The sequence below is a fragment of the Mus musculus genome, chromosome 16 (assembly GCF_000001635.26).
Source record: "Mus musculus strain C57BL/6J chromosome 16, GRCm38.p6 C57BL/6J".
Lineage (NCBI taxonomy): Eukaryota > Metazoa > Chordata > Mammalia > Rodentia > Muridae > Mus > Mus musculus.
This window is the reverse complement of record NC_000082.6, coordinates 31,120,833-31,136,419: the sequence shown is the minus strand read 5'-3', so window position 1 is coordinate 31,136,419 and position 15,587 is coordinate 31,120,833. Positions and strand designations below refer to the sequence as shown.

Genomic DNA, 15,587 nt, shown 5'->3' with positions numbered 1-15,587 from the left:
ACTTATGGCCTGCTTCACAAAGACAGACCCACTGTGTGCTCTCCACTCTCAGTTATTCCAGTGTAATATTTCATGTGGTCTAGATACCTAGTACTTTTTTAAAGTAGCTGGAAATGGTGGCTGGAACCAGTGAGAATATTTCAGGATTGTTTTGAAACTTACTAAATATGGTTGCCACCTTGAGGTTTTTCTCTTTAATTGTATTTGCTTTTAGAAAGTTTCTTCTATAAAGATTTATTATTTATTTATTTATTATTTATTTAATGTATGTGGTGGGTATTTTGTCTACATTTACATCTGCACTCCAGAAGACAACATCAGGCAGTTGTGAGCTGCCATGTGGGTGCTGGGAATTGAACCTGGATCCTCTAGAAGAACAGCCAGTGCTCTTAACCACTGAGCCATCTCTCCAGCCCCTTCTTTGGGTCTTTTTAATCTATGGTGACAGTGAGATCTTACATGCTCTTTGACAAGGACATGAGGAGGGTGTGCTGTGACATTGTGCCCTTTCTCATTTAGAGCCTTCGGGAGGACTTCTCTCAGTTTAGCTGGAGCAGTTTCCTTCCCAGTTGCTGTCTTGCTGCTTAGGCCCTGCCTCTGGCTTGCTCTGTCCTAACTGTGCTTGCCTCTGGTGCCTCTGGTGCCTCACACTCATTTTATCCAGGAGGCGCCTCTCCCCCAGCCATGTTTTCCAGACAGGCAGTAGTGGAGACGTGGTAAGGCGGTATGACTTACCATGGCCTCGGTGGGCTTCTGGAACTCTGCCATCTGAATAAACAGGAAACAAAGGGCTGGCTGGTAAATTCTGCGGGGCCTGCGCCCTGTGGCCTCTGTCGGTTACTCTCCCTGCCCTTGGACTGAGGCCTGCCTGCCCAGAAGCAGATAATTAGGCTTGTCTGGATTTGATGTGTGAGCACAGAAGTTTGAATTTCATTTAATTTTCACAATAATTTTTATGTTTTAAAATTTTTTATTTAATCCATCTAAAAGTTTAAAAGCGATTCTTGGCTCATGAGCCATCTACAGACATGTAAAATTTGCAGATCCCAACTAGCTAGCCTTGAATATACTACAGTTTATCATCCTTAATGGATATTTAAGCAGTTCTTTATGTTTTTTACATTAAAACATCTCATTGTAGTGATCATCCTAATAAAAACTTGATTATTGCTTTATTTGCATTTATAAACAGGATGTTACTTAACGAGGTGTTACATTTATCTGTTTACTTATTTTGTTATGTGTGTCCCCTATGGTGGACATGTGGGGGTCAGAGGACAACCTGTGGAAGTAGGGTCTCTACTTCCTGCCACTGTGGTGGGCAGGGGTTTGAACTCCATGTGTCAGGATCAGTGGCCATCCCCAGTCAAAGGTTTAAAATGTGGAAAAGACTTTTTAAAAATACTACCACATTTCAAGGCTTATCAACTGTTTTCACCAATAGTGTGTAGAACAGGCATTTCTCTGCTGACTTTGCCAGCAGTGAGCCCCGGAGCCCAGTCTCCTCACCTTGCCCCGGGGTATGATAGGCAGAAACCGAGATCTCCTTGTTGAACTTGCGTTTTGTTAGTAAAGAGTTTGATCATTTACGTTTTCCTGGCTACTTCGGGAGCCTTCATTGTTTCATACTGAATCATGGCGTCTGTCTTTTACGCATTCTTATCACTGATCCCTTACTGTGTTGTTTCCTGGCCTATCATTTATTTCTTGATATGTTGGGTATGTATCTTGATGTGAACATATATTTTACATTTTTATAAATCATTATTTCCTCCTTTTTATGATTCAGTGGTTTAAAAAATCTTCACCCAGTTGTGTAACTATTACCATTTTCTAACACTGTAGTAATTCTTATATGAGTGAGTTTTTATCATTAATCTTTGTTATTTAACTGGTTTTTATTTTGAAAAAAATTTTTAGAGGATTCTTTAATGTTAACAACCTTATGGCCTACTTTAGTTTTCAGAATATTAAACAGATGTCTATTCTTGCTAAAACTAAAACAGGTCTTAGAAGATTCTTTGCATACACTTAATTATACAATTACTTCTCATGCAAAAATGTGACTAATAAAAACAAGGGTGCCTTTTCTTTTGTGGATTAATAAAACCTAGCTGTCAATCCTTAATGTCAATTTTGGATCTGTGGGATAAATGTAAAGACATTTCCAGGGCCAGTGAGGTGGCTCAGCAGATGAAGACACTGCTGCTGAGCCTGGTGTTCTGAGTCCAGTTCCAGAGAACTGACTCCTGCTGACTGACCTCTGACCTCCACACTCCCCAGGCACCTGGGAATACATGCACACACAGCACATGAGCAAGCAAATAAGTAGTTTTTTAAAAGGAGGAAAGTCTACGTTGACGCCGCTGGTTTATATTTTTTAGGAAAATGAAAAACCGAGAGTCCCTGCAGCTCACTGGGGCCTGAGGACCCCAGCGGGCTGGTGTTTGCTATTGTTGGGGACTTGGAATTTTTCTCTTTCACTTCCTTTTTGCTTAGGGAGGACCAGATAGACATTTCATGGTGTACTTAAGGATTTCTTGTAAGACAGAAATGCTACTCAGAGTATTACTTAAATTACCTGTGCAATTTTCACTTAGGTCTAGAAGTCAGACCTGGATGTTTCTCTTAGAGGCATTGTATTCTCTTTGTATTTGCAAATATATGTGAAGTCTTCAAGAAAGTCAGTTTTAAGCAGGTTTGATGCTTTGGGTTCTTGTGACGTGCTTTCATACGACGTGGACTCAGCTCTCTGAAGCTTCTTGCAGTGGCTCTGAAGCCTCTCTCTCCCCTAGATGCTGTCCTTCATGTACGCACATCTGGCCTTCTTCCATCAAGGGTATGACCTGTTCAGTGAGCTTGGGCCCTACATGAAAGATCTTGGAGCACAGGTAATCTCTTGGACTGGATCTCTTGGTTCTGTACTGTTTGTTGACATTTATATTTTCAGAGGTATTTAGCACATTGGGAAATCCGGCTTCTCGTTTACTTAATTAATAAGGACTTGGACACTGCAACACATTTACATGTGGGTTGGATGTTGAACCAAAAATGAACTTAAAGGTAAAAACACGTGTCTTAAGTAGTGATCAGAGGGTACTGAAAAGAGGCTTAAGTACCTCTCTGTCAGGCATGGGGCACACCTGAGATCCGGGTACTGGGGTGGGAGGGGGCTGAGGCAGGCGGAGATGCATATGTCTGCTTTTTATACTACAGATAGCAGCATTTAGTCCTTTACTTCTTAAACTTGAGTAATGGAGTCACTGTCCTAATTTTATTTAAGACTGTTCTTTTTTATTTTCAAAAAATTAATATTGACTACTTGGGTAATGAAAGTCTAATGTCTTAGGATTAAGACCATTTGGTATCCATAGTTTCATTGTTATTTTACAAAGACTTTTTTTTCTTTTTTTCTCTTCTTTCCTTCTTCCCTCCCTCCCTCGCTCCTTTCTTTCCTTTCTTCCTTCCTTTGTTTTTGTTTTCGTTTGTTGGAACTGTAGCTCACACCCAGGGCCTTATACACACTGTGTATGTGCCTTCCCATAATGGGCCTGAGTCCCTCAGGCAGTGCTTTGTATTGAGTGATGAACTGCCCTAATTAGACGCAGTAGGATTAAACTGTAAGTTTTTCTTTCCCAGTATATTTTTTTGAGGTGAGGGATAAAGAAAAAATAGAATCTAGGGAAGTGGAAGAAAGGTAAGAGTGGAATCGGAATGCCATTCAGTGATCAAAGTGTGGGTGGGTGGGGCAGAGGAGGGAGGGGGAGAAGGCACTGCAGGTGGGACCTGTGCAGCATACACTATGGATGGCATGCTTGTGCTGTTTGTCTCTGTGCAAGGTGCTCTGTGTGCATGCCGGTTGAGGTTGGATTTGTGTGTAGCCCACACCGAGGATGCTAGGACGTCTTTAAGAGAGTTTTCTTTTTTTTATGTAAGGTCAGGAGTACAGTTTCATGGCCTTTGTATCACGTGCCTGGGCTTATTGAGTTAGCCTCATGGTTACATATGACTTGTTCACCTTAGCGTCATTGTTAAAGCCCAGCTAACAGAGGGAAGGGAAGAGAAAGATACATCTTGTCTGCTGCAGGACTGTTCCCAGAGACTGTACAACCTGTGTGCCTCCTGTGCTTAGTCACCTTGCAAGGAAGCCTGGGGAATGACAGGCGGCTGTCATGGCAGGGAGTGATCTGCTAGAATTGGGTGTGGGATGTTTCACACTGTAGGGTAGAGGAGGCAGTAGATGGTGGGAGGAGCCAAGCGTTTAGACCCCAGGAGAAGGCAGGATGATGTAGAAACATGCAGGAGACTTGTGGGCCAGGCCTTTGGGGGGGTCAGACCCTCCTGTGTTCTGGGCACTCTTTACCTTCTGAGGTGGTCTGTTTAGATCTTGTAGTAGCTGAGTTAGTAGGTAATAACTCCAGAACTGTGGCATTAATATTCTTTTATTAGTTTATTGAATTTAACTTTTCAGAGGCAGGGCCTTTCTGTGTTGACCAGTCTGGCCTTGATTCCTAGGCTCAAGTGAGCTCACTACTGCCCCACCCCTTTAAGCTGTCTATTATTTATTTGGCCAGTTACTTGGTCTGCCTTTTAGATTTGATTATAACACTAGGACGGCAAGCTGGAAACATGGAGTGTGGCTAGTGATGGGATGCAGCTGTTGACGTGCACTTGTGACCTCTGCCCTTTGATTTTAGCTGCACTGCCGTCTGGTAGTGTTGAGAGGGGACAAAGTCATGTTTTTATATGTGTGCTTTGTTTTGTTTGGTTTTGCCTTGTCTGCAGCTACCCGCATCTTCTAAGTGGGCCATCAGGCACTTGAGGTTCAAGTGTTGTCCTTCGAGGATGGAACATACACTGTTGCTCAAGACAAGGCCACCTACATGGAAGCCTTTGCCTTAAGATATGGGCTTCCTCAAGAAAGCTCTAATGCTAGAGAACTGTGAACTTCTAGCCAACAATGCTGTTTTAGGCTAACTTTAATCACATGATTTGTGCTTATCTATAAAATGACTTGGAATATGGTTTAAAAGAAATCCCTTGTTCCTTTACATTTTAAGTCTATAATTTTCTTCTTTCCTCTAGTTGGATCGACTGGTTGTAGATGCAGCAAAGGAGAAAAGAGAGATGGAGCAAAAACACTCTACGATCCAGCAGAAGGTACACTCAAGCGTTAGATTCATTTCCCTTCACTGAGATGTTAGTGTGTGCGGCGAGCCTTGTTACTCAGAACCCTTCCTTGCTTGCTCCAGTGAATCGTTCTTGTGAAAAGTGAAATGTTTTAGATGTGAGCATGTGCATTTCATTATCTCTTCAGATCTAAACATCTGCAGGCTGTGTTCATGAAGCAGTTTATAAATATTCTTAACCTGTCAGGAGCTTAACTAAAGGTTGCACCTTGCTAACCTTTTAAATATTATTACTGGTTTCATTTAGGATACTAACAACCTCCTGCCAAAGTATGTGTGTGTGTGTGTGTGTGAGTGAGCAAGACAGACAGATGGGGGTTGGGGGGGAGATGTGTGCCTATCCCTTCTCCCCCACCCCTGTCCCTGCTGCTGCAGCCACTCCAGGGCTCCTCAGCACCTCCTTCTGAACTCATTGCTTGTTGAATTGCCTAAGCCTACTTAAACTATTGTTTGACAAATGTTTTTAAAATGAGAATTCAATAGTACATTTATATTCCTTTTTCTCGCAGGAGTTGAGTTTGTCATGTCCCGAGCATAGCCTATTAGTACTTTATCTTAGATAGACTGAGGTATATCTGTGCTGTAATCGATCATAAAAGGCAAATTAGGGATTGGATACAGTCATAAAACTCCTGGGGGCTGTGAGAAATCTGCCTTCTTGATAATAAGGAATCCAAGCATCTTTGATTACAGACTGTCCAGATTGGATCTGACACAGAAGATGTGAATGGAAAAAATGAAAGCAAAGTCAGTTGCAATTGTAAGAAAAACATAATTAATGGATTATTCACGTTCAAAGAGAGTAGCATTTAGAAAAGGAAAGAGTTTTCTCTTAGGCCATCTTTAAATCAGTTACTTTTAGTTATTATAGGATGAAGCCAGTGTCATGTTTTCTTTTGTTTAAAGAGGCGATTTTTCAAGCCAGGTGGTGGTAGCACATGTCATTAATCCCAGCATTCAGGAAGCAGAGGCAGGCAGATCTCTGAGTTCAAGGCCAGCCTGGTCTACAGAGGGAGTTCCAGTATATCTAGGGATACACAGAGAGACCCTGTCTCAAACATACAAGAACATGACCTTTCTGTATTGCCCAGCCTAGCTTTAAGGGCATGGCCCTTTCACTCCTTCCTCCTGTGTGTCTGGGATTACAGGCCTGGGCCACCACCCCAGCTTCAGGTCCTAATGACTCTTTCTCCTGCTGTCCCTCTCTCTTCCCAAGAGTCTTGCTTTGTGTCTCAGATGGGCCTTGAACTCATGATCTGTCTGCCCCAGCCTCCTGAGTTCCGGGGTTACAGCTGTGACTACCTTGTCTGGCTCTTGTTCTTAGAGTATACAACATGTTATTTTGATGACTAGCTTGTTTTAATGGCATTACTGTGAAGTGATTATTTAAGTGGATTCAATAACTTTTTTAGTAAAATGACAAATTATGTTTATAGAAATATAACAATTGTTGGTTAAATTGAACATATATATTTAGCCTCAAACTGCTAATTTCTCAAATCTGAGATTATTTGACTTTAAACAACACACAACTGTTTTTCTTTAAGAAAATAATGCAGTTTTTACTCATTGTGAATACTTCTCTGTCCCTAAATGCTGACACAGGCTGCATTACAGGTAAGAAAAAAAAAAATCTAGTCAACTAAAAGTTAAGGGACAAAACTTTTGACATACATTTTAAGGAGTTCTAACAATGACATTGATCAATGTGAGAAACCGTGCTATGGTGAGCGCCTCTGTATGTCCTGCTCCCGCCTTCCCATGGCTTTGGATAGATGCACATGCTAATGGAGTCGAGCTGCAGTACCAGAGTGTGTGTGTGCTTAGCGTGGCGAGGACGCTGGTGGGCAGCACCGAGGGTTCTAGTTGTCCTCTCTGTTGCACTGAGGACACGGACATCTCACTGGTTTAAATTCATGCCCCATTAGTGACTAGTGAATCTATTCGTGACACTATAGACTAGTGTCTATCCGTGACTTGTTCCCTGTTTGTGAAATGTGTATTCGCTCTTCTTCCTTCTTCCTGCCAGGCTTCCTAACTGATGACCAAGTTCTTCATATGCTTAGATACATAAGTTTAGATTCTCATGGTTTTAGGCCCTTTTGTTACTTGCTAGGTAATTCCCAGCACAAGATCACGGCTTCCTCTCCTGTGAGGTTTGCTTTTCACATGTCTGTCTTTGCTGGAGACCAAGCTCAGGCGTCATGTGTGACAGGCAGGCGTTTGCCACTGAGCTGTACCCCCAGCCTTTGCATTTAGCTCTTTAATTTATGTGTAACTGGGTTCTTGTGTGTAGTGGGTAGAGATCTGCTCGCCTTATGTCCCCATGGTGTTTATCCTGAGTTAATGCAACCTTCCCCTCTGGTACTGTGGGACACCTTCTGTCCCAGGCTCTTTCTGGCTGTCTCTTCCACCCCACTGTCATCTTGCCTTAATTATCTCTTAATTAGACACATTGTTGTCTAATTGTTCCGAGCTTCACAGCTTCACGTGCCGGGAAAGCAGAGCTTCCATCTCTTTATCTCCCCTTTTACAGACTGAGTTTTGCAGATGTAGAAACCTCAGGAGCAAGTTTGTTCTATAACAGGAGCTTTTGTGGGGACTGGTAAGATGACCCAGTAGGTAAAGTGCTCACCTCACAACCCGGGCAGCCTGGTTCAGTCTCAGGAACAAACAGAGAGGACCATGGAGTGTTGTTAGTCCTCCCCTCGGATACACACAGTAGCAATTAATTTTTTCTTTTAATTTTGAGGTTACGTTGGACCTGTGAGAAAGCAGGTGTGCTTGGTTTATAATTCTGTGTACATCACAGTCTTATCCTCCCTGGTGTTGAAATTTTCTTTAATGATCTGCATAAGGTTTTGTGATTTTCTTACATAACTGTAGTTGGGTTTATTCCCAGACACTTACGTGGCAAAGGCTCCTGTAATGCTGCCTTTAGAAAGCCATTGTCTGTCTCTGTTACATTAGGGTAAGTCTGTCTCCATTACATTAGGGTAAGACGGGTTTCCATGTTGATTTTATCCCAACACTCTTACAGATGCTCTTGATAGTGATTTCTTCCTGAAGTCTTTGAAACGGTCTGTATACAGAGTCCTCTCCATAAACAACGACCCCCGTGCCATGTGCCCTTCCCTCCAGCCCCTCACTGGTTAGCTTAGAGTTGACTGAGACTTTTTAACAGTTTTGGTCTCACTTGCAGTTTCAGTGGGGCCTTTCCTTAGCTCCTCCACTCCCCATGCTTAGCTGAGCAGTCTGTGTCTTGGGCTCTGCAGGAAAGCACAGGTTCTCCTGAGCAGCAGATGTCCTGGTTCTGTTGACCTTTTGGCTTCCAGTTTTCTTTTTCTCCAGTGTCTTTCGAGTGTTCCTTCCCACTTGACAGACAGACAGATCATGAATATGTTCACAGAGATTCCAGCAGCGTGCTTCATCCAGCATTCCCAGCTGCTTACATGGGAACCCACTGTCATATGTCAGATCTGAGTTCTTTATAAAGGGACATTAGTAATGATCCTGTAAACATAGTCCTTTTCTTTACATCTGTGTGTATGTGTTGTTTTTTTCTCCAGTCTCTCTCCTGCGCCCTGTTTTATATAGTCGTGTCTCTGTTATCATCTTAGTGTTCTTCCGTAGTGCCGAAACTGTTAATGTGCTGAGGCACGAGCCCTTTCTCAGGTCCCTTTCCCCTTCTTACAGAAGTCTGACTCCAAACTTTTCTCTAAAGCCCTTTTCCCTGGATAAATTTCTCTTTCTGGGAACACAGTCATCTGAACTCCTGTGTGTGCTATTTTGTCTAGGATTTCTCCAGTGACGATTCCAAGCTAGAGTATAATGTAGACGCTGCAAATGGCATTGTCATGGAAGGGTATCTGTTCAAACGAGCCAGCAACGCCTTCAAAACGTGGAACAGGTAACAGATTTCCAACATTAGTCTTGATGCTAACATATTTGCCATTTTCGGCCTTTCCCTGTAATTACCAACTGTTTTTCCTTCCTATCTAAACTTTACAAAATGATCAGGTGAAAAACGAGAATACAGATTTTTATATTTGAAACTTACGGCTTTAAGGAGAGAGCTAGTTCTTAGAATGCTTGGGCTGTAATGACTGGAGTCTCACTCATCTTTTATTAAGAACTCACTTGTGTGTTGTGTGGTGGTGGCAGCGATGCACACCTCCCAGCACTTGGAGGCAGAGGCAGCTGGGTCTCTGTGAGGTCTAGGATAGCCAGGTGACACAGAGAAACCCTGTCCCAAAAACAAAACAAGCAAGCAATCAAACAAACAAAAAACCAAAAAGAAAGAAAGAAAAGACTTGTGAGTCTTAAGCCCAGATGGCCTGACCGTTAGCTTTTGGCCTTTATAATACCACTTAATGTAGAACATGGTAAAAGTCATGGTAGCCACTATTCCATTATTGTACATGTGAGGGCTAGGAAAAGGTTTGAATTTTTGCTGAATTAATTTTTATAAAATATAAAACCATTGGATGTTACAAGAATGGAATTATACAGGTGTCATGAGGGACACCTGAAATCCTTTTAGGAGGTGAAGGCAGGAGAATTCTGAGTTCATGGCCAGCCTGGGCTGCATAGTAAGATTTTGTATCTAAAATTGGAAAATAAAACAAAAAGAATATCTAAAATATTTTACTGTGTTAATATGATAAGTAAAATAATTTCATATCAAATAGCACTGGAAAGCTGCGTGGCACAGGGTCATCCTTCTGAGTGTTAGTCATTGGTCTGTTGCTCAAGGATGCCTTTTTTGTTTTTTGTGTAAATTTAATAAAGGATAATTTTGTAGTAATGGAGAGTAATGGAAAAGGCTGTTCTTTAAGACGAACATTACCAACCTCAAGAGGGTCTCCTCAGTAAGTCCGTTTGGTGCCTGTTTCGTTCATGTCGATGGGCATCTCAGTGCTGACAGCACTGATGTGGGCTTGATTGATTGCTCCTGGCTCGGTTTCTTGGTATTGAAGTTCAGAACGTCCAGCGACATTTCTAAATTCAGTGCTTTATTGAGCATTTCTCTCGTATTTGATATTGTAGAAAACCTAAATGGTTTTATTTAAAATATTTTATCTTTATCCGAAAGTTACTATACTCTGGAAACAATAATGATATTGTCATTAAGCCTCTGATTTATGTAGAACTTCTAAATAAGACATAGGTGCTGGTGGACCAGCTGTAGTGATCAGGTTATTAATAATGCTTCTAATTACTATACTGTGAAAATGAAAACTTAAAATTGTGTTTCATGAGTTACAATGTAAAACAATCATACTTTTAAGTCCTTCCTGACAGATTATGTAGTTAGCATAGGAAACGGGAAACTGCGACAAATTCTTTAAGATTATCTAGCCAATATAGGTTTATAGTATAATGTTAGAATTGAAATTTAACCTTCAGACTGGCAAACTATCTCCTTAAAGCTTAAGAAAATGAAAATACAATAAATCCCTAGGGATGTAACCATTGTATTAAGAAGAGAAATAAATCTCCTTGGACCCTTCAGTGAGATGTGATCTCAGACTCCATACTGAAGCCCCATGAGTCTTAGTGGAGAATCCCATTGCTGCTCAGAGCACCAGAGTAAAATCAATAGCAGATCAGATGTGGACATTATGATTTTGTATCATTTGTCTTAGGAGCCATATTAACGGGCATTGATAGTAAAACAAAGGAAGATGCAGTAGGGAGAAGCTGCAGATCCCTGTTGTAGGTGTGCCAGGGTCTGCAGGCTGCGAGCCCCCTCAGGAAGGAGGCTGCTGCGCAGAGGTGCTGTCCGTGACCGTTAGAATCACAGACTGTAGGCCAACCTCATCTTCACCATGGAGATGGAGATTTACTGAGATGACTGGAATGAAGAGGGATTTATTTTTCTCATCATTTTTTAGTCTGGAAATTACAGATTGGGAGACTCCATTGAGGGAACCTGTGTTGAGGGGCTGTGCTTCAGTAGAAGAGCTCTGTGGCTGAGATGTTGAGACAGGAAGCCAAAGGTCAGCAAAGGGTCTCTCTCTGTTTTAAGTGACCGGTCTCAGGCAACAGACTCTCTGCAGGACACTGCCGCCTTTCACAGACCGCGTCAATGATGCAGTAACCTGCATAAGGCCCACCTCCCAAGGATCTCACCACTCTTAGTGGTACCACACTGAGCCAGATTTAGCACAGAACTTTTGGGGGACAGATCGTATGCAGAATATAGCAGAAGGGAATTGTGGAAAAGGGAGAAGGAAGAGTAGTACTTTTTTATTAGTGAGAACTTTCCTGTAGTATTATTAATGTTAAAAATTGCAAATGTCTTTGCATTTCTTAAATAGGCTTCTCAAAAAATCTAATCTTGGGAAATGCCAGCAATTGTCTTTTGTCCATGTTTGGTTTGGTGTCTTCTCTAGTTTTTCATCTAATTTATTGCAATACATTCTACTGCTCTGAGTAAGATTTTATATTCCTTAACATTAAAAACATCTCAGAAGCTGCCTCTGCAGATATTAAGCTTTTCTACTCACGACTTAAGTATTTTTCAAAAATACTGTTTGATTGGTTTCAAGGAAAGTTCCCCTTTTTTCCTTGTATCTACCCTAAGGCACAGTCATATCATGGTGCCTTTGATCTTATCTATAATTTTATGAAGTTATGTCATATTTTCAACATCAGCTATTAAAGGTCTCTATCCTGAGGAATATGTGATTAGGAATTCCTAAATAGTAAAAAAAGAACCTCCTTTGTCCTTCATAACTTACAGCTCTACTTTGTCTAGTATTGTGTAGCATAGCTTGATGCTTTCATTTTGTGTGTGAGAGCAGTTGGCATGAGAAAGGGAAGTTCATGTGCCCTTTCCTTCCAGTCTTGTTCTTGCTCAGTCCCCTCTCCTCTGTGCCATCTGACATCCAAGCGTATCCTAGTGTAGGCGCTCTGTGTGATCTTGCATTACGGACTCAGCCAATTGAGAATCAGAGTTTTGGGATTAGACAACTCTGCAGTTAACATATAGAGATTTTTTTTCTTGTAATGATTATTTAAACAATAATATTATGTAATCAGCATTTACATTATAATAGCAATTGTAAGTGATGTAGGCTTATTGTCTCAGTTAATTCAGGAGGAAGGGTGGAAAAATCACCTGAGCCCAGAAGAGGACAGCATGGAATCTTTCTGTTAGACACAGACACACACACACAGACACACACACAGTCTTTCCTCTTCTTCCTCTTCCCCTCCCCTCTTTCCTTCTCTCTTTCCCTCCCCTCTCCCCCTTTCCCTCTTTTCCTTTCATCTGTGTCTCTCTCACACACTCAGATTCTCACACAATGATTCTGTGCAAATGCTGCATTTTATCTTCAAGAACTCCAGCATCTACAGATCTGTGTGATTGGGCCCTAGAGCCATATGCCACACTGACACCAAGGTGGCGTCATTTTTCTGGAAGTGCATTGAGATCTCTGCCACAATGAAGAATTTTGAGACCAGGTTTCTCTGTGTAGTCTTTGCTGGCCTGGAACTCACTCTAGACCAGGAGACCAGGCTGGCCTTAAACTCAGGGTCCTCCTGCCTCTGCCTCTGCCTCTGCCTCTGTCTCTGCCTCTGTCTCTGCCTCTGCCTCCTGAGTACTGGGATTAAAGGCAGGAGCCACAGAGTCCAGCTCACTGAGCTTTCTTACTAAGTTATTTTTTTGTCTGGTATGGCAGTGCCAATTCAGGTTTTAAACACTGGAACCTAGGTTTCATTTTTTGCTTTTCATAATGAATTTGGAAAAGAATAACAAGGAAATAATTGAAACCTAATTCAGCAGTAAGGCAGGCTTCTTTGTTGGACCAGGAAATACAACTCAGTGCATAAAATGTATTGCACAAAGTTTAAAGCTCACTATTTAGTGCTGCTGCAGGTAAGAGTGAGAACAGTGTGAGTGCACTAAAACTGAGCGTGCTGGGTAGAGTGTGCATACCTGTGGTCCCAGCTGCTGGGATGGGGAGGCAGGAGGATGGCAGGTGCAAGGTTAGCCTGGACTGCCCAGCCCAGGCCTGCCTCCATCCTCTGCTCCCCACGCTCCCCTAAAGCCAATCAAAGAATCATGCTTATCTGTGGCCTAAGAGTCTTTGTTATCATCTGATGGAGATGGGTGCGGGCAGGCAGGTTTATTCTTAATTAGTAACCCTGCTTTCCTTCCAAAAAGTTTGTATTTGCTTACGGCTTCTGTAGATAAACATGTAGTGACTTTCCTCTTACTTTCCAGGCACAGCTTATTCATGTGTGGCACAATACTCTTTGTAGTATTTTCTAGTTATGACCATAGAGGTAGAAAATCATAATAGATGTATGTGGTAATAGTAATATAATAATTCAGAAATCTTCAAACTATTTCCGTTTAAGAATTGAAATGCTGCAAATTACATATACTTATATTACATAAATCAAGCACATGGATACTGTTGAGTGCATTGTTAGATTATTAGTTAAGCTTGTTTCTTTAATTTTTGTCTTATTTTTGTATCATGCTGGTCCTTTGCTTATTTGCACATTTGCGTTTTCTTTTCTTTTACACCTTTCCCTTTTGTTTTAACCCTGCCCCATTTTTTCACATGACAGGAAAAAGCCCGATCACATCAGGTACCAAATAGCTTCCTGCCCTTCCTCTCCTTACCCAGTCTCTTCTGCAAGCACGAGAAAGTGCCCGATTAACCCGCGCTCAGCTGGATTACCTGCAGTGGATGACACCATCTCTTGATACTCTAAATTGGAGAGAAAATATGAGCATTTATTTGAGGAAGAGAATTACACCTTTTAATTGCCCATGTCCTCAGTGGATTTGAACTGGGAACAGACAGTTGATGTGCTTAGCCACAGTAGATGCAGATCGAGTGGTCGGAGCACCCTATGGCTTCTGTTTTTTATGAGGGACACCAGGTAGCAAACTGTGATGAGTCCTGAGGTAGCCACTGATTCTGTTGAAAGAGTTTGTTGTCACCGCCTTGGTGTTCTTTGTTCTACCACTTTTCTTCCCGTGAAAACAGCAAATGATGTTGAAAATAGAACAGGGCATTAGGCCTTATACTCTATTGCATGTTTATCTAGCACCCGAGTATCTGTATGAGCCCACAGTTCACATCATTTTATTATAAAGCCTCTTCACATTCAGAACTGTGACTTGTACCAATATTTTTAGTATTAAGATCAAACGTGGTAAAATATATTTGATTTTTATAAATATATCTTTTTCCTTTTGACCCAAAGTTTGCCACCTAGAAGTTTTCCCTGGTAGGTAGTCGTATTTAATTTACTTAAGAGTAAATGTAACATGTTGGTCTAAGTTATACTGAAATACTTGAGTTTGAGATAGATGCAAACCATGTCTTACTTTCTTTCCTACATAGGAAATTAGAAAGCGTCTCACGCTTCGTGCTTCCCTTTTTAGTCCTGTGACTGTACGGCATTAGCATGGTGGTTTCCAAAACTTGCCTCTTAGTTGCAATTTTTGTAGTACTTTAAATTTTTCTGTACCAAGTGCTTCAAGTGCTAAGTATTTGTGTGCGTATTTAATTCACAGACTAGGAGCTTTTACCACACTCTCTCTGTCTTGGGATATTAGGAGTCACTAGGATTATTTTATAGGCACAATTAAAACAGTTAAAAGCTCCCTTCCAGGGGTTGGAGAGAGCACAGTCAGTAGAATGCTTGCCTTGCAAATACGAGGCCTGCGTTAGATCTCCTAGCACCCGCGTGAAAATGCCAGGGTTAGCCTGTGCTCATAATCTCAGCCCTGCAGAGGGGGAGAGATAGACCCTGGCGTTTGATGGCCAGCATGGGTAGCCCAGTTTGTGAACATGAGAGAACTGTCTCAGAGAAGTTGGGCAGTTCCCCAGGGTCGTCCTCTGGGCTCCATGTGTGTGTGCATACATGAACATGCACACCAGAGCACATGCTACACTGTCCAGATACCCATGTTATATGTATATCACATCACTGAATGCCCTTTGGTTACCTAGCTAGAGTTCTGGTTGATGTCAGATGTGTGCTTTCAGTGGTGGTAGAAGGACGATTGTGTCAGACAGACACCTCTTCGTAATTCATTCTTCTCCACCTAGGACATAGTATATTTCTGTTAAGGAGGACACAAATGAAGAGAACTTTGTATTGCCATTGCTAAGTATGTTACAAAAGCTGATGCTATAAGAGTGTTGCCCAGAAGCATGTAAATGTCAGGGACACTGAACTTCGGAAGTACATATGTTCCACAAGGTTAATAGTTGAAGGGATAGTTCCTGGTGGAACAGAGAGAGACAGTTTTATCTTCATCATCATCATCATCATCATCATCATCATCATCTCTAGGGAATGCTGCCCTAATATGGACAAAGTCAAAAGAAAAAATAATTTTGTGGCCCTCAGAAGCATGAA

At 41.7% G+C, this 15,587-nt stretch overlaps 1 protein-coding gene across 12 annotated transcripts in view; it reads left to right on the top strand.

Annotated features, from left to right (window-relative positions):
- Acap2 (ArfGAP with coiled-coil, ankyrin repeat and PH domains 2) overlaps positions 1–15,587 on the top strand; it is a 108,874-nt gene that overhangs the window by 64,866 nt on the left and 28,421 nt on the right. For 4 of the 12 annotated variants that reach the window (XR_384613.4, XM_006522743.4, XM_006522748.4 and 1 more), the window contains 5 exons: positions 2,796–2,891; positions 5,086–5,160; positions 6,795–6,806; positions 8,987–9,099; positions 13,779–13,799. Coding sequence is in view for 10 of the 12 variants with exons in the window: in XM_006522743.4 (XP_006522806.1) it covers positions 2,796–2,891; positions 5,086–5,160; positions 6,795–6,806; positions 8,987–9,099; positions 13,779–13,799 (317 nt within the window). In the remaining 2 variants the exon portion in view is untranslated. The remainder of the gene's footprint in view (positions 1–2,795; positions 2,892–5,085; positions 5,161–6,794; positions 6,807–8,986; positions 9,100–13,778; positions 13,800–15,587) is intronic. The other 8 variants (XR_384614.4, XM_006522746.4, XM_017317162.2 and 5 more) reach the window with 3 other exon arrangements.